The 22,083-nt window shown below is 36.2% G+C and overlaps 1 protein-coding gene across 2 annotated transcripts in view; it reads left to right on the top strand.

Moving 5' to 3' along the window:
* The window catches only part of mdn1 (midasin AAA ATPase 1), a 306,186-nt gene that overhangs the window by 176,392 nt on the left and 107,711 nt on the right, over positions 1 to 22,083 (top strand). The window contains exons 57-62 of one of the 2 annotated variants that reach the window (XM_028791087.2): positions 8,385 to 8,619; positions 8,932 to 9,055; positions 11,265 to 11,435; positions 15,206 to 15,420; positions 16,639 to 17,020; positions 19,505 to 19,617. In XM_028791087.2, coding sequence (XP_028646920.2) covers positions 8,385 to 8,619; positions 8,932 to 9,055; positions 11,265 to 11,435; positions 15,206 to 15,420; positions 16,639 to 17,020; positions 19,505 to 19,617 — 1,240 coding nt within the window. Of the gene's footprint in view, positions 1 to 8,384; positions 8,626 to 8,931; positions 9,056 to 11,264; positions 11,436 to 15,205; positions 15,421 to 16,638; positions 17,021 to 19,504; positions 19,618 to 22,083 lie in introns of both variants that reach the window. The other variant, XM_051925449.1, reaches the window with a different exon arrangement.

Here is a 22,083-nt window from a genome sequence, read left to right as displayed (position 1 = left end):
CTTGTTCTGTCGGCTTAGTAGCTGCTTTAGCGTTGTTACTCTTCGTGCACCACTCAGTGTCTTAACCCGGTGTATGTATGTGTGGTATCATAGCTGCACAGCAGCTGATCGGAAAGGTCTTCGGCAGGTTGCGTCGAGTGCACAGAGGATTATTTTGGTACAGCTTCCAGCCCTGGAGGACTTTTATAGCACATTCTGCCTAAGGAAAGCCACCAGCATCTGCATGGACTCCTCTCAGCCATGTTGCAGCCTGTTTGAACTTCTACATTCTGGCAAACTATTTAGAGCCTTTACTGCACGGACCTCAAGGCTCAGAAACAGTTTCATCCCAAGAGCTATAAACCCCCCTCAATCAGTCCATCAAGTGCTCCCGGTAGAAATGTTTGTACTTATAATTACAATTACCTCACAGTAAACTTGCACTACAACTGTAATACTGCACAACCTGAGCTAGTTTGTGAACCATTTGCACTATATGTACATGTTTATTATACTTAGCCTTTCATATTGGTTTTTGTATTGTACATTTTTCATTGGTTTTTTTATAGTATTATTATTATTTTTTCATTTTGTAGGAAAATAAGTTTATAGAGGATTTGCATATTGAATTTCATTGTACCATACAATGACAATAAAAGGATTCAGTTCAATTCAATAGAAGAGAGCGCGTATTTACAGATGATTATAACTGGCTTCTAAGTTGATTTAGATTTCCAATAGCTATCCTCTTGGAGCTGTGTGCTGTTAGAATACTATGATGTATATTTAATATTACTTTTGTGATGAAATCCATTAAAGTATGCATATTACATTTTACAGATAAATCGTTAATTTAATAATATATTGTTAATTAACATGCAAGGGCATGGAGGTGCAGCAGTAGCGATGTTTAATATATGCATTAATGCATTTCATCATGAAAATGATATCAAGTATACATCTTGCTACTCTAAAATTTTCATAGAGCTGTAATATCATGAATGTAATGTATTCTGTGTTGCGATCACTGCCTGTGCGCTTCTGTGTACGATTAATGACTCGGTCGGGGAACACACAGAATGCAGATTTGGTACCCGACGTTGCAATCAAGACAGTAGAATTGTATGCACTTAGTAACTTTTCTGTTGGCTGCAGTTGATTGTGCAAATCAGGTACTGACATTCCGCACTATCAACGTGCCTATTGTGTTATTGTAGGCTACTTCTGCATTAGGCTAATTGAATTCCACATTTCCCCTGAAATAAACATTGACAGTTGCTGCTCTGTGAACAGTTCTTAGAGGGCTAATGTCATTTTTTTTGTCCTTGCGCTTCATAACAATTGTTTTCCCTTTTTGACATGCAGTCACACCGCAATGAAGCTTCACATGACCAAAGTCACCAGACATATCACAGCGGTTTGTCATAAAGTGCCATATGTATTAATTTCATTTGTTATGTCCATGTCTGATAACGAATTCACATCATCAATAGAGCTCAAGATCGCATAGAAACATTCATGAACTTTTGCAGCATGATGTTAGCAGAATACTGTCTCATCACTTATTTGGGATTAATAATGCAAAAGTGGATCATAGAGTAACATAGAATTCCGAGCCTGAGTCTTGCTGGGGGTTGATCCCCCCCAACCTTAGGATTTAACACTAGAATTACGAAAAAACGTGTAAATCCGGCCCACCTTAAATCGCCAGCATCTTTTGTCTTCTAAATGTGTCAATAAACCCAAGCAGCCTGCTGTACCATCCCCCCCACGGCCTCAGAACGGGCAAGAAGTTCTCCCAGTTTTTGCCTTGATTGATTATCTGGGAGTGAGCTACCCAGAATAGTAAGGGGAAATAATTTGATGTGTGTTTTGTGTCTACAACAATCTATGTAAACGCATCGTTAAAACAGAAACGTTTTTCATGTTTTAGTAATAAATAACAAAATATAGACATGAACTGTATAATGTGTGAAGGCTGATGGCCAAATATCAAATAAACAATTTCACGAAAGGTCTAAGTACAGTCATATGAAAAAGTTTGGGAACCCCTCTCAGCCTGCATAATAATTTACTTTCAACAAAACAGAAAACAGTGGTATGTCTTTCATTTCCTAGGAACATCTGAGTACTGGGGTGTTTTCCGAACAAACATTTTTAGTGAAGCAGTATTTAGTTGAATGAAATTAAATCAAATGTGAAAAACTGGCTGTGCAAAAATTTGGGTACCCTTGTAATTTTGCTGATATGAATGCATGTAACTGCTCAATACTGATTAATTGCAACACCAAATTGGTTGGAGTAGCTCGTTAAGCCTTGAACTTCATAGACAGGTGTGTCCAATCATGAGAAAAGGTATTTAAGGTGGTCAATTGCAAGTTGTGCTTCCCTTTGACTCTCCTCTGAAGAGTGACAGCATGGGATCCTCAAAGCAACTCTCAAAAGATCTGAAAACAAAGATTGTTCAGTATCATGGTTTAGGGGAAGGCTACAAAAACCTGTCAGTTTCAACTGTAAGGAATGCAATCAGGAAATGGAAGGCCAGACCTTCCCAGGCAAACCCAGGTCTGGCAGGCCAAGAAAAGTACAGGAGCGGCATATGCGCAGGATTGGGAGACTGGTTACAGACAACCCACAGATCACCTCCAAGACCTGCAAGAACATCTTGCTGCAGATGGTGTATCCCTGTACATCGTTCTACAATTCAGCGCAATTTGCACAAAGAACATCTGTATGGCAGGGTGATGAAAAAGAAGCCCTTTCTGCACTCACGCCACAAACAGTCGCTTGTTGTATGCAAATGCTCATTTAGACCAGCCAGATTCATTTTGGAACAAAGTGCTTTGGACTGATGAGACAAAAATTGTTATTTGGTCATAACAAAAAGCACTTTGCATGGCGAAAGAAGAACACCGCATTCCAAGAAAAACACCTGCTACCTACTGTCAAATTTGTTGGAGGTTCCATCATGCTGTGGGGCTGTATGGCTAGTTCAGGGACTGGGGCCCTTGCTAAAGTTGAGGGTCGGATGAATTCAACCTAATTTTAACAAATTTTTCAGGATAATGTTCAAGCATCAGTCCCAAAGTTGAAGTTACGCAGGGGTTGGATATTCTAACAAGACAATGATCATGCAGAGGGAGAAGTACAATGTTCTGGAATGGCCGTCACAGTCCCCTGACTTGAATATCGTCAAAAATCTATGGGATGATTTGAAGCAGGCTGTCCATGCTCGGCAGCCATCAAATTTAACTGAACTGGAGAGATTTTGTATCAAGAATGGTCAAAAATACCTCCATCCGGAATCCAGACACTCATTAAAAGCTATAGGAGGCGTCTAGAGGCTGTTATATTTTCAAAGGGATTCTCAACTAAGTATTGATGTAATATCTCTGTTGGGGTTCCCAAATGTATGCACCTGTCTAATTGTTATAATGCATATTGCATATTTTCTGTTAATCCAATAAACTTAATGTCACTGCTGAAATACTACTGTTTCCATAAGGCATGTCATATATTAAAAGGAAGTTGCTACTTTGAAAGCTCGGCCAATGATACACAAAAATCCAAAGAATTAAGAGGGGTTCCCAAACTTTTTCATATGACTGTATAATATAACAGCTTCCGTGGTGTAGCGGTAAGATCCGTGGACTTATAATCCGGAGGTCGTGAGTTCGAAACTGGCTCCCCAGCAAATTTACTGTTTTGAGTAGTGAGCTGCTTTTATTGTTAATATTATACAATAAAAACATACATTTGATTTGTGTCTGTAAGAGCCGGTGTAAATTTATAGTACTTGTAAAAGTTAGCATTTTTTTCACTTTTATTCTCTCCGTCACAATCACGATACAACACCCACCCCAGATCTGACGCGGTTACTTTTTATCTGAAACTGGGAATAACTGTAGATGTGAGTGGTGTTTTGAGACAATGGAACTGGAAATTCTCTGATCTTGAGGGATTAAAGCTGACAAACGCTGGTGAATCTGCCTGCTTCATATCTCACTGTCACTTGAATTTTTTTTTTATTCAGTTTTATTGAGTGTTCCTGCTCACGCTGAATTAGTATACACCTTATGGTCCATGATGTCAAAACTGCACTGACAAAAAACAGACATATGTATATATGATATTTGGAATAACTCATTTTATGACCGGTTATAGTACATTTCGGAAAACATTGTGGCACTGATGCAACATTATTCATATTATTCATATTCATTTGCATGCCGCCTTGTGCTTGTAATCAGTGACCGTATTTTTTTTTTTTTACCCCCGATCTTGCCAGTGTTCACTTTTGGGTGCATTGGGGTGTTTCTTTTGTACTCCAGGACATGCAAAGGAAAGAATAGTATAGAGAGGTTAGTTCTGGGCTATGTGCAATCATCAGAGTCAAATGTTAACAGTTGCCACACACCCAAGGACCGTCCTTTCTACGTTTACGACGTGTACCTGTTGCAATGCACACACTTCTCTCTGTGCTGTGGTTAATATTACACTGAAGGGGCTGGGGAAGTGTCGGTCTTGGAACAGAAGCTTGTCAATGTTGCATCCTCTTTTGCTTTATCCATCGCATTTTCTTGTAAGAAGTGATGACGAAGCTCCTCTGCAAGGTGTATATATCGTGATCATGACTGAGAGAATAAAAGTAAAAAAAAAGCTAACTTTTACAAGTGCTATAAATTTACAGCAGCTGTTACAGACACAAAACCAAATGTATGTGTTTATTGTATAATAACAATAAGAGCAGCTCACTATTGAAAACAGTAAATATAGGAGGCAGTCAGGATCGAACTGGGGACTGTTGATTACAAGTCAGCAACTGTTACCGCTACCCCACGGAAGCTGTTGTCTTATCCTTGAACCTTTTGTGAAAGTGTTTATTTGATCTTTGGACTTCAGGCTTCACACATTATATAGTTTATGCCTACATTTTGTCATTTATTACTTAAAAATGAAAAATGTTTCTGTTTTAACAATGTGTGTACACAAATTATTGTAGAAACGGAACACACATAAAATACGTGTTCCAAATAATGATCTATTATTTCCCCTCTAAAACGCCAGCACTTCACTCCAAGATAACCGAGGCTTGAGCTGGAAGAACTTCTTGACCTTTCTGCAGCGGTGGGGGGGATGATATAGCAGGCTGCTTCCTGCTTGTGTTGGTCGACACATTAACAAGACAAGAGACACTAACGGAGAGGTGCGAAGGGATTTAAGGTGGGCCAGGTTTATGAGTTTTTCTGTAGGCTTACGTGATTCTAGTGTTAAAGTCCAAAGCTTTTATGCCACACTGGCTGCCAAAAACCATGCCACAGTAGTAACAGTAGCTATAAAATACTGGTATACCCATCAAGACATTATCCAGCTATTATTTAAGTAAACTACTGTTGGCATTTATAAATATCAAAATATGATGGAGGGCTTAAATTTTAATGTGTATCATCAATGGGAGGAAATTTTATAATCTTGAGAGGATTTCAGCTCAGTTTTTTAAAAAACAACGAAATCAACATGGACTACCTAATTTATCTTATTGTGTGCAAATTCTATATAGTGGTTAAGATGGGACTTAGAATCACATTACTGGCACTGTGATGACTCTGAGTAAGTCACTTCACCTTCCTGTGCTCCAGTTGGTAATAACAAAAGTAATGTAACGATCAAAAACGACTGTTGACTTTGAATGCACTATTGATGATTCATTTAATTTAATGCTTTTGTGGTTGGTAGAATTGTGGTGTGCCTTGAGATTTTTTTGGGCTGCGAAAATTTGTGCCACCACAGAAAAACAGTTGGAAGACACTGCTCTACCTACACCTTTTCTACTGGCGTGCTAAAAAAAAACTCCCCTGTAGCTTTTATCTTGCTTAAAACTGACATTGTGGATTACTTGGATGGTAATGTTGCATTCTTTGCATACATTAGCAAAGATACTGCAAGCTTGTATCATGGGTAGGGATAATCATTATACTTGTATTTCATAGAATTTTGTCATTATATTACGGCAGTCAGCACTGTAAGCTGACTGACTGAATAGGGAGTTGAATACTAGAGACTTGCACTTTTGTGATATGATGACATTGATTCTGTCTTCTTATAGAAACGTGAAAAATGTGTAATGAGAGCGCAAGTTTTACGTTTCCAACTTTTCTCCAGCATTGCACTAGGGATGGGCGTATCGATACTAAATTATCAATGCTTCTGATCCTGACCTTTTAATGTAAACATCAATGTTCACATTAAAAGTATCAATATTACACATTTTCAATAATAATACACATTTATTAGAAATTATTTTAAAAAGGCATTTGATGGTGAGAATATGATTAAATTAAATGTGTCATATTGTGTAAAACAGGAGCTGCTCTTCCTTTCGCTTTTATTATTGCCCTGCATTCACATTGGCAGTGCTGTGGTCCACCAGCCAAGGCACTGGAGCTGTGTGTGTGTGAGGCAATGGCAGAAAGAAAGCAAAGTGTTATTTGGAGTTATTTTACTCCATTGAGTGAACAATAATAAAGCAAAATGTGATGTGTCAAAAGACTGTATGGTATTGCAGCAACACCACAAACCTAGTGAAACACATAAGAGAAAGTCAGTCATGTTGCCAAACATGCAGTGTTACAACAAAGGTGATCAGAGAAGGGCGCAGGCACTCAGGCTGCAGTCAACTCTTAAAGAAGTCTTCCATATAGGCAGGCAGTACCCAGGCAAAGTTAGTATTGTAATCTGATGTTGTAATTGTTTGAATAGAAAATAATCAATGTCTGTTTTAGGGAAGATTTACATTACATTTATAGCTTGATGAATGAATATACTTAGAACACATTTTCAAACTTAATATGTTTATTATGTCCATTTTGTAAAAAATTAAATTAATTACTTGATATTATCTTTGGATCCCATTCCCTTTCATTAGACACGTGTGTCACTCGGGCTGTAAAATCAGTGCTAAAAGCAGTCCCGAGCATTATCCGTACAACAGATAAAAAATTAACGTGTTAACTTTCCCAGGCCTCATTTATAGTAATGTAAATGATGACACACACCCTGATTTCATGTAGTATATGGCATTTGAGGGCGCTAGCAAATTGTCTCAACTACAAAGTCATGGGTGCAGGAATTTTTCAGACTAATGCAGGTAAGAAATGCGGTATGATAAATTTTCACAAATGTTATTGTTCTGAATATAATCAAAAACCGTTACATTTGAAAAAGTCATGTTTTTGGAATAAGAACCTGATCACGATGCCATAATTTTTTATGATGTTATTTCCAAGTCCCAGATATTGAGAAAATTGAAGAGACCCATGTATAAATGGCAATTCATTTCAACTAGTGTAACAAAGCGAATAAGACAAGGAAATTAAATTTGGAGCATTGCTTTCACAAGTTTTAGATTTGGAACGAAAGGAGCTGAACTATTTGAATCTTGTACAGCGCTCCCTAATCAAACTAAATAGTGTTTTATACAGGAGCAAGGTGTGGTCACTGCTAACATAAGCAATTTAAAAAACAACAAAATGTGGTGAACATTTGTGCGATAACATTCATCCATGTGGCTTTGTAGTTGCGAAAGGCGTTCTTGATACAGCAGATTTTGTATCCACATATTTATTTCCACTTGAAAATCTAAGCCAAAGTACATTTGCTGTTGCGGTATTGATGTTTTTTTTAAATTTATAATGCTGATTTTAGTTAGTTGTGTGTTATGTATTGAATAAAAATGTTTTCAAGAGCAATTTTCTAGTAGCGCTGTTTTATATTCTCCTTGTGCTTTTGTTAGGTTGCTTTCGTCAGCGCATTTTTGTCTTGTGTGATAATGTCACGCTGCCTTAGAAAATTGCACCACATTTTTTTTTATTTTTGTATTCATTGCCTTTTTAATAAATCATTTGTTCATTCACATTAACTGACCAACATTTCATTTCTAGATATGAAAGTGTAACATTTAATCAGCCATAATTTGTGTTTGCACATTATTTAATCTGAGATGTGATTAAACAACAGTGAGTTGGGATGAATGATTTGTTTTGTTTTTTGAGTAACGCACCACTTTGTATGGGTTTTTGTCTTGGTCATTCTTAAATAGTGACTTTATGAATAACTATTTTAAGACTTTAGAAATTGTTAAAATAGTTAATTGCTCTAAGTGCATTTAAAGCTTACGCAAGCGTATCTACTGTAAGTATACAGTAAATATTCATAGCAGTTAATAATATAATGAAGGTTATCTTCTATCCTTTAATGTTCTTTGCAGATCATTACTATAGCAGTTCTGTTGTTTTTACATTGTTTCCTTGCATTTGTTTCTGCAGTTGTCATGATAACAAATTATATACTTTATTTTTTTAAGATATAGAGAAGTTGAAATTATATACTTTATTTTTTTTTTTAAGATATAGAGAAGTTGAAAGAGATTATGGAGTCACAGAGATCACAAATGTCAACAGATGGGCTACTGTTGCCTAAGAATTTGGAGAATGATATCATGACTGAACCTTCTTGGATAAATCAGTCATCCCTCACACAGCTCAAAATGCAAACACAAATGTGGCCGGCTATGGAATTCCTGACCATTATAAGCCAGTATAAACTGGTGGCAGACATTCTAGAAGAGATGACATATTCTAGGTATGAGTCCTAATTATGTGGCAAGTCTGTCTGCAGTCATGTGTTGTTGTTGGTGATATTTATTAATCATTTAAATAGATGTGTGTAGTTTTGTTTATATTATTAGCTGTGATGTTGGAAACCTTTTAAAATGGTTTATCCTGTAGTAAGAATACAAGATGTTGGCTAATGGTTAAAAAAATATATATTTTATTAAAATATGCAGCATGATTTAATTCCTGCTAACATCAATTGTTATTGAAAAAATATTAATTACAGTATACCTTATTGCTGATTCATTGTATGCACATTTTTGTTATTTTTCTTCACTAGGAAAAGAAGTGATATATCAAACTACCATCTGCATCTTTGTCAGCACATAAACTTTTGTTTACGGTCGACCCCTACAGATCCAGAACAGATTCAGGACCTTTGTTTCATACAGCAGAATTATGCAGTAAGTATGATCAGTGTATTTCTTAAATTATAATAAAGCATGGGATTTTTAGCAACATTTTAAGAATGTTTTTTAGCTTTCAGTGAATTTTATTTCCAGATCCATGGTGCTTTGCAAAAGTATTCATTCCCCTTGAGATCTTCACCATTATCAGGATTTCCAAAAAACATGCATTTATTCTTGAAGTATTACATTTTATTAAAGGAATACTCCATCCAAAAATATATATTTTTTTGTGTTACTTAATGTGTTTTGCAGTGATAAATAAGAAAATCTTATGTTTTCATGGAGAATTATTATGTAATACAAGGCAATGATGACCAGTGTTCTACAGTGACAAATGATATGGAAAATGTCCATTGGGGGAGGGAAATCTCCCGTTACTCGTGCCACATAATCCATGTTAGTTATAAAGTAATTTGCTTGCATCATGCAAAACTCACGCATTTTTTGCTAAAATATTGTAAGATACTTTCAAAAAAATCAGCACACATCATAAACAGGAAACTCATTCACATATAATACCAGGCTTTTGAATTGAAGACAGGACTCTGTGGGAGAGATGAATCTTAAATTCAATTTCTGTTTCTAGTGGTTTTTCGTGCCATCATTGTCTCCTGCAACCCTTAAGTTACTGTATCATTATCAAAAAAGCTGTTGGATGTTTTGGTGTAACGTCAACATGTTGTACATAACCATAATTGATTTTAGTTTAAATTAGAGAAGCTTGAAATTTTTATCTCTAAAGTAAACAATAAAGCATGCATTTTTGCTGATGTTTCCTTTTAGAGACTTTTTCTTTGCAGGTTCTGAATTCATGTACAATATCAGGCTATTAACTTGCACATAACCTTAGGGCAGCCTATACTGCAAGATAACCGGTTTCAGACAGTTAAAAAAAGGTTGGGAGAAAGTTCATGTTTCAGCAGGACAATAATCCTAAGGACAAAAAACTTTGAAATGGCTCAAAAAATGAAAAGGTGAACGGCCTACAATTACCCAATCAAAACCTAGATTTCAGTCTGATAGACTCTATAGTAGTATTTGAAAATTACAGTGCACAAGCCTTATCCAGCTAAAGTGCAGATAGTGGAGCAAATCTGCATTGAATAATCACCCAAAATTGTGTTTTGTAAAGCCGATGCATACTTACGCAAAAGGCTTCAAACTATAACTGCTGCAAATAGTGGCTCTACAAAATATTAAATTGTAATATTGAATACTTAAGTATCTTTCTTAAAATATTTTTGTAACGTAAAACATTATCACTTAAAACAAAAACTAATTTTGATTTTCAAGGCTTTGGGGGAAAATATTGCAAAGAACAAAATTAAAGTATATAATTTGTTATTCAGTAAAAGAGAATTGGTATGGTTATGACAGTTGTACAAGGCATTTCATATAAAGAAAAGGTATGGTGTCAAAACTCCCATTTCAAGTTTTTAATGGGCTTAGGGTCAGCATACACTATCCTTGTCCTTTCAAACGTATGTCTCATTTGCACTACTGGTTGAACTGTGGCCTACTGGATGATATATGGGGTGATTGTTAAAACTAACAGAACCTTTGCAATTTTAAACTGTCACAAATGATAGGCTAAACGTAGTTAAGTTCGCTATCAGCTTTAGCTTTGCCCAGTGGTGGCTGGGTGTTGTTTTGGCATAGGAACCCCTGCAGATTTTGTTTGTTTCTTTCCCTCAAGCTTATCAGGAGCTGCAACTAGAGCTCCATTAGAAAAACTATACAGGAATATGCAACTTGGACTAAATCACATAGTGTAAGCCTAACCTTATATGTTTTAGGCACCCCTGAACACTTCAGAGTGATGTGCATGTGTTTCTGTCTGTTAGGATTAAAGTCTGTGAAAATATGTAATTGTGTATATATAATTACCCAATTTGAATGAAACTTAGGGCACAGTTATTAGCACTGTAACATGTTAGAAATCAGTAGATTTTGAGTAAAATTACACTGTTTGCTTGCACATGTTGACTACCAAAATCACAGCTCTGAATCTGACAAGTCATTTGCTAGATACATCAGGTTTTTTCATTTTTTGCATTGTAGACAGTTTAACCATTATTATTTATTTGTAATTACAGTTAATCATAGTTTAATGCAGTAAAGAATATTAATATAAAGCTAATATTATGCTATTCATATTTTGTAAAGTCTTACACAAAATGTTTATAATTATTTTTCCAATTAGCTCCCTGCAGAAGAAATTTCTTTAAGGTGGTCAGAGCTGTTATCTAGATGTTTATCATCTTTCTGGAGAAGCAATGTAACTACAGATCCAAGTTTCTGGCTTACATGGAACCCAAATCTTAATGTGCATGCAGAAGAGATGACTAAGTCTGCAGTAGCTAAATCACTAATGGTATGTGGCAAAAATTTGTTTTTTTGGTATAAATATTTTTTTTCTTTCAATTTTTGCGTACATCCCTGTAAGCTGTGTTAACATGTTAGCTGCACACATGATATTTAAATGATACTATTATGGGTTTGTTATCACCAGTAACTATAGTCGTAGAGTTGCTGCTACATTAAATCCTGGAATCCTCGGTTTAAATCCTACCCTTTTGGTCCGTCTTTGTAGAGTTTTTTCATGTTTTTCTCAGGGTTTATTTTAGTTCGCACGTTCGCTTTCGCATTCTATACATGTCACTTACAGCTGGAGCCTATCCTGGTATGCAAGAAGCAAGGTGGGAACCAGCCCTGCCCTTTCATCTTTAAGCATACTCACGCACTTGCCCATATTCTACTCGGGCAGTTTGTGGACCCATTATTTAAATCTTGGAATATAGTACTGCAAAGCGGTTAGCACTAAACACTACATTTCCATGCCACATCATTTTTGGTTTCAATAGATACTTAAGAGTAGTTGTTGCCTTTGTTAACTCTGATTGAACTGGTAGCACTTGCTTCTCACTTATTAAACTATTGATTAAATCATCTTTCCTAGTGTAATTGAAGTTCCTATCAAAATTCTCTGAAACCCTGTTTAATGTAGTGATCTGTTCATCATTGCATTATCCAGAAAACTTCCAAATCTAGATTATAATTGACTTAATCCAAGAAGATTAAGGAAATGTTTGAATTTTCAGCAATGGAAGAATACATAGCAAAACTGATAATTTAGAAAGGTCTTAAGAATGAGAGAAATGCAGTACTTAAAAGTCAAACTTAAGAGACAGTTAATGAATAATAACATATTGCTACTACTTATGTAATATGACAGATTTTATTATTAAAATAAAACTATAAAAATACTTACCTCAGTAGTAGTTTTACACAACTAACGTCATTTCGACTTGCATACTATCAAGTCCTGTGGACACACTTGATTAGTCTGTGGCCAAGCTAGTGAATATACAGTATATTTTTTTCCAGTGAGCATAGCTCTTAATTTATTGTGTACTTAACATACTAATCCTGTAGGTGTTTGGTGTTTCATATCACAAATATTTTCATTAATGTATCTTTAGGGAATGAGCTTTAAATAAAAATGAATACATTTTAGTATAATGAATATGTAGATAATGATCTAAAATAAAATTTACTTTAGAATTTTATGATAGACATATTACCATGTATGTTTCTTTGTAAGAAATAATGCGTGGATGCAAAATATAGCATATTATCAAACCTGTTTAATCCAAGAGGAGCTGGAGCCTACCTTGGTGGGACCAGAAATAAGGTAGGAATCATTCCTGAATGAGATGCCAGTCCATCGCAAGGTCCACTCATATGCACACTCACGTTCATGTGGCCAAGTTGGAACTTCCCACCAAACAAACCTCCACATTATGGAATGAAAAACCTACATGGGCACAGTTAAAATGTGCATACTGCACATTGACAGCGACCAAGCACATTATCAGCAAGAATTGTAGTTCTTAAACTGCAAGAAATAAAATTCAGGTGTTCAGTGTCTCTGTTTAAATATGACAACAGAAGATGCTTCATGGATGTATTTGGGGAATTCTGGAGAAACTGCCCAACAAGATATATTTATAGTAAGGCATTGAAATGTTAGGAAGGTTGGAGTCCACAGATTTTACATTTTCTCCATTTTTTTTTTTTTTTTTTTGGTTGAAACTTGTTTAGTAGATATCCTAGGATGGCTTTTATATGACTAGAAAGATCTTTCTTCAAAGTATTGATTGTGAATACAGCGGAACCTCGGTTCACGAACGTCTCGGTACACGTACAAATCTGTTTACGACCAAAAAGTTCGCCAAACTTTTGCCCCGGTTCACGACCACACACTCGGTATATGAACAAGCCAGTTTCCCTTTCGGTTTGTGCTCGCTGATGATTTCCGCACGTGTTGCATTGTTCTCGGTCAGACATGCGTGCATGCTTTCGCTGTGAACTCTTTGTGCTCTATTTCATTTCCCTTCCGGTTCGTACGCGCCAATTACTGTATTTAAGCACGTGTTCAGCCTCTCCTTGTTCATTGTTCTCAGTCAGATGTGCATGCTTTACCTGTGAACTCTTTGTGCTCTACAGTATTTCGTGTGCTTTTGCAGTTAACCATGGCTTCTAAGCAAGTGAAGAGTGGTGAGAAGAAAGTTTTGCAGAAAATTGAAATCGTTCGTGTTACTGATCTTGCCGCAGAGTACAAGAAGTCAAAATCTACGATTTTGACTATTCTAAAGCAGAAAGAATCTATTTAAGCAGCTGATGTTGCAAAAGGAGTTACAGCATTAACCAGGCCTCAAGTGCTGGAAGAGTTGGAAAAACTGTTGCTAGTGTGGCAGAACGAGAAGCAACTTGCAGGGGATAGCGTAAGCGGGGCGATGTTATGCAAGAAAGCCAGGAAGATTCATGGCGATTTGCTGCAAAACTATCCTTCTACGAGTGGTGAAAGTGAGGAATTTAAAGCCAGTAGAGGATGGTTTGAAAAGTTTCGCAAGAGAAGTGGCATTCATAGTGTGGTAAGGCATGGAGAGGCTGCTAGTTCCGACGCTGAAGCTGCGAAAGAATTTGTGAAAGATTTCACAAAATTAGTGGAGGACGAAGGCTACATCCTGCAACAAGTCTTCAACTGTGACGAGACCAGATTGTTCTCCACCCAGTTCCTCCTCACTTCATGCCAGAACTCGACTCATGCAAGGTTAGTTTTCTTGGTGGTTTATGGTTAGTTTTTGTATTACGGATTTTTCAAATGTTCATTATTCGGTTCGTAGCGTGAATTGTTGCAATGTTTTCTCTTTTTTCAAATGTTCATTTTTTTCCCTGTGCTTAAAACTCATTTAAAAAAAAAAAAAAGGGTTTACAGTGAGTGGTTCGTAGCGTGATTTGTTGCAATGTTACTTTTCTTGGTGGTTTATTAAGTTACAGATTTTTCAAATGTTCATTTTTTTCCCTGTGCTTAAAATTCATTGAAGAAAGTGCTTACAGCAATTGGGTTGTAAGGCTATGTTACTTTCTTGGTTGCTTGTGGTTGGTTTTTAAATAAAGTTCGGATTTGTTCAAATGTTACGTTTTTTTTTTTCCCCCTGTGCTTAACTAATTTTAAAAAAGTGTTTACAGCGATCGGGTCATAAGGCTATAGTGTGAACTCTTGCAATGTTAGTTTTCTCTGTTGTTCAAGGTTTTCTCAGTGTTATTCAATGTTTTTACATTTAGTTTACTATTACGATGTGCTTTCTATGGTGTAATTAACTATATTTGTGCTTAAAAATCTTTATAAAAAAAAAAAAAAAATTATGTATTTAATCCGTTCCAGACCATACGAACAGTATGTAATTGTATTTACATACAGTCCTATGGGGGAAATTGCTTCGGTTCATGACCAAATTGGTTTACGACCAGAGTTTTGGAACGAATTAATAATAATAATAATAATAATAATAATTCATTACATTTATATAGCGCTTTTCTCAGTACTCAAAGCGCTATCCACACAGGGAGGAACCGGGAAGCGAACCCACAATCTTCCAGTCTCCTTACTGCAAAGCAGCAGCACTACCACTGCGCCACCTGTGAGGACGAATTATGGTCGTGAACCGAGGTTCCACTGTAACTGTAATCTGATGCATCAGCCAATGTTTCTTAGTCAAAGATCTTCCAAAATTGAATAGAAGTTAAATTGTGCATAACATTCTTTACATTAACTGAAATTTTTAATGTTTGATGTAGGGTCCAGGAATCATGAATCGAGCTGTGTGGCTGAAATGTTTTTTTGAACTTTTGACCAACTGTAAGACAACAAACTGCTGGAGTTCAAATGATGCTCAAATTCTTTCATCTTCTCTTGTTTCACTGGGAGAATGGTCGCTGCGAACTCAGCAACTTCTGGTCATCAGCAATGTCTTGTGGACCAACATAGGTGTATCGTCCTTTGCAAATTTCAGGTATGCTAGATTTACAGAAGGTTTCTTTTATTTGTGTTGGCTAGATAACACCTTACTAATTTTTTGGTTTGTTTTATTTTTGTTATATTGCACGTTATTAACATGAATTCTCACCTCAAACTTTTCTTATCGTCTATAAATAAATTTATAATATGGGTTGAGATTAGTGATGGACAAACTTCATGGTGTTCACGTCGCCTCAAGTTCAGTGAAATTACAGAAGTGTTTGCAAGTATAGCTGAACTCACTGAAATGCATTAAAGTCAGCGGGGAAGGACTAACTGAACCAGATTTGACTGGGTTATAATTATGCAGTCATCTTTAAATTCTCCCTGAGAATTAGGGAAACGTCTTCTAGCTGGACCCATTATTGTGGCCTAAAAGGTGACCTGAGCTGTGTGGCAGCATTGTGTGGGCATTCTTCAGGGAAAAACTAATAGGTTAAAACCTACAGATGGTTCTGCAGCAATTAAAGTAAATTAAGCCTTGCACATTAAAGCATACAATTTTCACGTCTCCCAACTTCTGTTGATTATCTAGAAACCCTCTGTCTGTCTTAAAGCAGAGTTGGAACAGGATGTGTTACTACACCCTCTGAAGTACTACATAGACACTATTACACTGTAGAATGTTGTAAATTCCTGTGATACCCTCAAGAAAACAGCAATTAACAAATTAAATGAGACAGAGCATTACTATAGTTAGAAGTGTATGGCTTTCATTTAGAGAAATTCCAATAAAGCAGAGAGGAGGAAGCGTGATGGTCTGTGGATCTTTTGCTGAAGGCACAGTGGTATCCTGAATAAATGCTTCATCAGCAATGAATGATTTCATTGGGTTGGAACAAAAAACTGAAGCCACTGTGGCCCTCCAGGACCAATGTTGGTCAGCCCTGATTTAAAGAGTCTGAGTCTTAAATAGTAAATTAAGTTAATTAGTAGCAAAAACTAGTCACTAATTTGGAAAATTAGTCACTGTAGCCACTGTGGCTCTTCAGGATCAAAGTTGGCCACCCCAGTCTAGACCTCTTCCACTATACTTTGGAATTTAGTGTTTCATATAATCATATGGTGTACAGCATTGTTGTTTATATTAATTTGTCATTTGATAAGGAAGCTGTTATTTGTTAACTGTGCTGGTATGCACAAATTGATATTTTGTTGTATTCTTTTTTTCCTCCCATTTTTCTGTTTTAACATGTGTGTTTGATTCTTGCAGAGAGACAGACCAGAGACTTCAGGGAATCTTGTTACACAGACATCTCAAGGCTATTCAAATTCTTGTACCTGATGAACTGAAGGAGGAGTACTTGGAATACTGCAGGAGGTTAATTACTAAGCGGGATGCAGCTGCTGTCCAGTACATGCAACAGATTTTTAGATCTGTCATCCCATCAAAAGTTCTGCCCGAGTCATTTATATGTGGAACATTAACCTGTATAAAACTCTTTGCTAGACTGGATGCGATTTCTTCCCAGGATGTACAGTCTGGAATTTTTTGGGTTCATATGGGATTGTTACAGATGCTACTTTGGATGCCTCAGACATTGTTTGACCCTGCTTTGAAGAGAATGTACAAGCTTGGCTATATGCAGAAAGAGGTGTGTATATAATTTATATTCTCAATGATCTTCTACATTTGGAATATGTGGTTAAAGATCATATTAATCATAAATGTTAGTGTTGTCCTCAGTGCAGTTATGTTTAATAACACACTTGGCATCTTATTTATACCATTGTACATTTAATTCTCTTACTTATTTTTACCATTCTTCTACAGTGAGGAATGGTAATGTCATGCGTTGTAGCCCTTTATTTAATTTTGCTATTTTCAGGTACAGGTGTGAGTAAGTTGTGAATGGATTTTACTATAGCAGGGCTAAATGACTAAAGAAAATACAGCAGAAACCTCCGATACTTGCCTTGACATGTAGCTACTAAAGTATGTAGGATTTGTTTGTATATTGGACAAGGATAATTATTTGATCTAGTGCTAAACCAACACATCTTGGTCCCTTGTTAGAGGCTAGAGTCTTTCCATATGAAAATTAAATTTCTTTTAATTTGGTTAAACTTATGCAAGAAGTATGGGTGAGTCTAGATTTTGTAGCACTACTAGATGACGTGCCCAGTAACAGAAATTACTGACAAAATTTTTAAAAATATATATTTTCAAGAGAGTGCTTTGGGGGTACATATTAGATAGATAGCCCATCTACATTTTGGTAAACTATTGATTTTTCGTACTTATTTTATATAAACTTATGCCATAAACAGTACAAATTTCATCAGAGGTCACATTTATGGTGGTTGTTGTTTGCTTGTGTTTGAGGCCCAAAGTTATAGATTAAATACTTTTGTAACATTTCTGCAGTGTCTAGCTAAGGTAACCTTAGAGTTTAAACTTAAATTATATAACTCTCGGTTCCTATACAGTGGCATGCAAAAATCTGAGCACCCTTGCTTAGAATGTCTGTTACTGTAAATAGTTGAGTGAGCAGAAGATGAACTGATCACCAAAAGGCATAAAGTTAAAGAGGACATATTTCTTTTCAACATTTTATGCAAGAGTAGTGTATTGTTTTTGTTTTGTACAATTCTACAGTGAAAAAAGGAAAGGATCACCATGCAGAAATTTGGGCACCCTGAAATATTTGTGGTGTCAGATAACTTTTTTTTAAACCAAGGTCTCAAACCTTAATTAGCTCATTAGTGCTATGGCTTGTTCACAGTCATCGTTAGGTAACTCCAGGTGATGCAAATTGCAGAGCTGTATAAATTCTCTGACTCCTCAAGCCTCATCTCAAGAATCAACAGCCATGGGCTCCTCTAAGCAGCTGCCTTAGCACTCTGATAAATAAAATAAGAAGATAGCAAAGCATTTTCAGGTTTCTTCAGTTCATAATGTTATTATGAAATGGCAGTTAACAGAAATGGTGGAGGTCAAGATGACCAAGAAAACTTTCTGAAAGAACTGTTCATTGGATTGCTAGGAAGGCAAATAAAACCCCCTGTTTAACTGGAAAAGACTTTTAGAAAGATTTAGCAGACTCTGGAGTGGTGGTGCAATGTACTAATGTAATATGTACAATGAACTATGGTGCAGCGAACAATTATGACCTTCATTGTAGAGTCCGCAGAAGAAAACCTTTCCTTCATCCTAGATACAAAATTCAGCACCTGAAGTTTGCAAATGAACATCTAAACAGCCCTCATGCATTTTGAAAATAAATCCTGTGGACTGATGAAGTCAAAATAGAATGTTTTGGCCACAATGTGCAACAATATTTTTAGAGGAAAAGAACACCTCTCCAAATATTAAAAGCATGGTGATGGATCAGTTATACTTTGGGCTTGTGTTGCAGCCACTGGCACAAGGAACATGTCATTGGTAGAGGGAAGAATGGATTCAAATAAATACCAGCAAATTTTGGAAGCAAATATCACACCATCTTTAAAAAAGTTGAAGTTAAAAAATAGGAATGGTCGTACAAGATAATGATCTGAAACACACTCTCAATCTATAGTGGAATACCTCAAGAGGCGCAAGCAGACGGTTTTGCATTGGCCCTCATAGTCCCCCGACCTAAACATCATTAAAAATCTGTGGATAGATCTCAAAAGAGCAGTGCATGCAAGATGGCCCCTAGAATCTTGGAAAATTAGAAGCCTTTTGCAAGAATGAATGGTCCCCCAGTAAGAACTGAAAGACTCTTAGCTGTCTACAAAAAGTGTTTACGAGCTATGATACTTACTGAAGGGGGCATTACAAAGTACTGACTGTTTGGTACCCTAACTTTTGCTTCAGGCTCTTTTAATTTTTTTTGGAATTTTGTACCTGTGAATGATTGAAATGAAAATGTAATCTTGTTTAAAATATTAAAGAAATGCATTGTCTTTAATTTTATGCCTTTTGGTGATCAGTTCATCTGCTGCTCACTTAACTATTCACAATAACTAACATTTTAAGCAACATGCCTAAACTTTTGCATGCTACTGTAGGTAACACACTACTTGATGCGATCAGTAAGATAGTGTTAAGTAAATTGTTCTATAAATTGACCAATGCATTGGTTTCATTTCAGTTAAAGACCTTGCAGAGTGAATGGACTGCTCGTCAAATGTCATCTCAAGTTTTGTGTGGTGAAGAACTAAAAGAAGATGGATATTCGCAAAAATTGCACCATCCACGTCTTAGGTATGCAGTGAGACAATAATTCACAGAAGAGAAAATTTCCTGTGGGGCTCATTTTGTTCCAGTCTACTATGTCACTTAAGTGGCTGTATTCACTTAGACATTTCTCTTGGTTTCTGTAGTTCTCCATGATTTATTCTGTACAAAAAATACTTAATTAGAAAAAGTATGCTATTAAGTAACATCATAATCCCATGGCATTCAATAAAATTACCATTTTCCAAGATATTAAAAAGATAAAATTTAGAAAGGTATTGCATTTCCAGAGAAAAAACCTTTGCAAGTACAGTTTATGCAGATTCAATGTATGCAATATCTATTTACTACTTTCCTAAGAATTAACTCCCGTTTTTAAGATGGACGTTTCCAGGCCTAGTTCCAAATATCTATCTTTAAAATTTATTTCATAACAGGAGTAAAAGTCATCTCTGTCCAATTAGAGTGTGTTAACTCCAGCTTAACTACATTTGTCTTGGGGGAAGTTACATGTTTGATTTGTACCTCTAACAGGGACTACATCAAGATATCAAAAGAACATGCAAAGAAAATTTGAGCTACAATTGGTAAAACCACAGTTCAGTTTCCAAAGGGTTGAAAATCCATCAAAGCACAATAAAGTACATTATGAAACATGCTATAGATTCACCACATGCATGATTGTTTGTAGAAAAGATTGCCCTCCAGACTTGAACACAAATTAGACTTGTGGCAAAACTAACGCATAACAGTTTTAACAGTTAAAAAACAACCATATATTTAATGATATCCTTTGTCTTTAATGCATCTGGGCATCATGGGATAGTGACAAAATTGAACCCATTAAATAAAAAAAAAAAAAAGTTTCCATAAGATTTCCACTAAAGTTTATCATAAAACATATGGAGATATCCAGAAGTCAAGATGAATGAGGTTCTATGGTCTGCTGTAAAATTAACCATTTGTGCTTGATACAAATTTCATATTTTAAAATAAAAACATCTGTATTGTGATTAATTGTGGCACTAACAGTATGCAATGGTCTTACAAGGTTCGTGAAGATTAAAAAATGTACTTGCACCAAATAATTCTGAAAGAAGTTCTTTAGCACCCATAAGAGATCAAAGATTTAAGAGAGGAAGTAATCACTAAACAAACAACCAGCCTATAAGAGCTTTAGAAATAAATCCATGTTTTGAGTGGTTTAAGACTCAGATTAAATTAGTAGATTATCTAATGGGTCTAGTCTATATTCAGCTTTATGGAGCTTGAATAATTTTCTAGTAAGTATATACTGTAATATACAGTATGGAAGACACAAGCTTCATATTTTGTTTAGCAGCACGTTAATTAAGAAAAGGAAACCTGCTAAAAGAAAAGTAGTTGTGAAGCCAGTTCTTATTTGGGCAATCCCATTGTTTTTTTAAGCCATAGTGTTTTATGTACAGTACACCCCCAACATTTGCAGGGGTTATGTTCATAGAGCACCCGCGAATTTTGGATGTGGTTTAAAAAAAATGCCTATTTTTATAGTTTAAACCCTAAATATGCCCCCAAAATACTTTAATTTCAAAATCGGCTTAATACATTACGTAAAAATAAAGAATGTAAAGGTAAACCTGTATACTGTTTTCTATATCTCCTGCAGTGCTAGAATGTAAAATACCGATGTTACCGCTATATGTACTGTAATTCATGCAAGCACGTTTTCATTGCCAGAAGCCTCAAAAGGTGCAGGGCATTTCGGTGGCATCTTGGGGCTTTAACCCTTAAACTGCTACCTACTTGGGGGTTAATGCATCCCTGGACGCCAAATACATTTTTGCTGCACTTTATGTAAACGTCACAATTCACAAAGAAAAAGTGAAATTTTAATAGAATACATTTTTTTTCATGCAAAGAGCATCACAATGATCATTTTACACACTGCTAATGAACTGTAAAAACTATTTAAAAAAACAAACAAACAAAAATCTACTGGAACAATATGTACAAGAAGCAACTGATGTCATGGATGAAATTAAGTAAATCACCGTAGCCAACTGGGCTTGAACTGGCAGCATGCAAGCACACAGAGGTAAACGCTGGCGCTGGCAGGCTAGTGCAGGTGCTCAATCCCAGTGACAGTGAGGCTGCAGGGTGTCGTGCTTGGGTCACAGAATTGCACAGAAACAAAGGAGATTGTAGAGACAGGAACTTTATTCAAGCACATCAAGCAAACATGTCTCTTTCAGAAGTAAAATGAGCTCGGTATGCAGTTAGTTATCGATTAAAAGAATAGGCAAACATCATAGGGGAGCACAACGGGAGCGGGACCCGCAACAGGAGCAGAGGATGTCTGGGGGAGGAGAGAGAGAAACAAAGCAATCAGCCAAAAAGGACACGTGCTGTTCAGACTTTTAAGTATGCGTAGCATCACGCGAGAAGCATATCACGCGACAGAGCAGCCACAAGTAAGCCCAGCAAGTAAAGGAGCAATGTGAAAGTAGTCTA

This window comes from Erpetoichthys calabaricus, chromosome 3, assembly GCF_900747795.2.
Source record: "Erpetoichthys calabaricus chromosome 3, fErpCal1.3, whole genome shotgun sequence".
NCBI lineage: Eukaryota > Metazoa > Chordata > Cladistia > Polypteriformes > Polypteridae > Erpetoichthys > Erpetoichthys calabaricus.
Note: the sequence above shows the minus strand (reverse complement) of the source record. Positions and strands in the feature narration are given on the sequence as shown.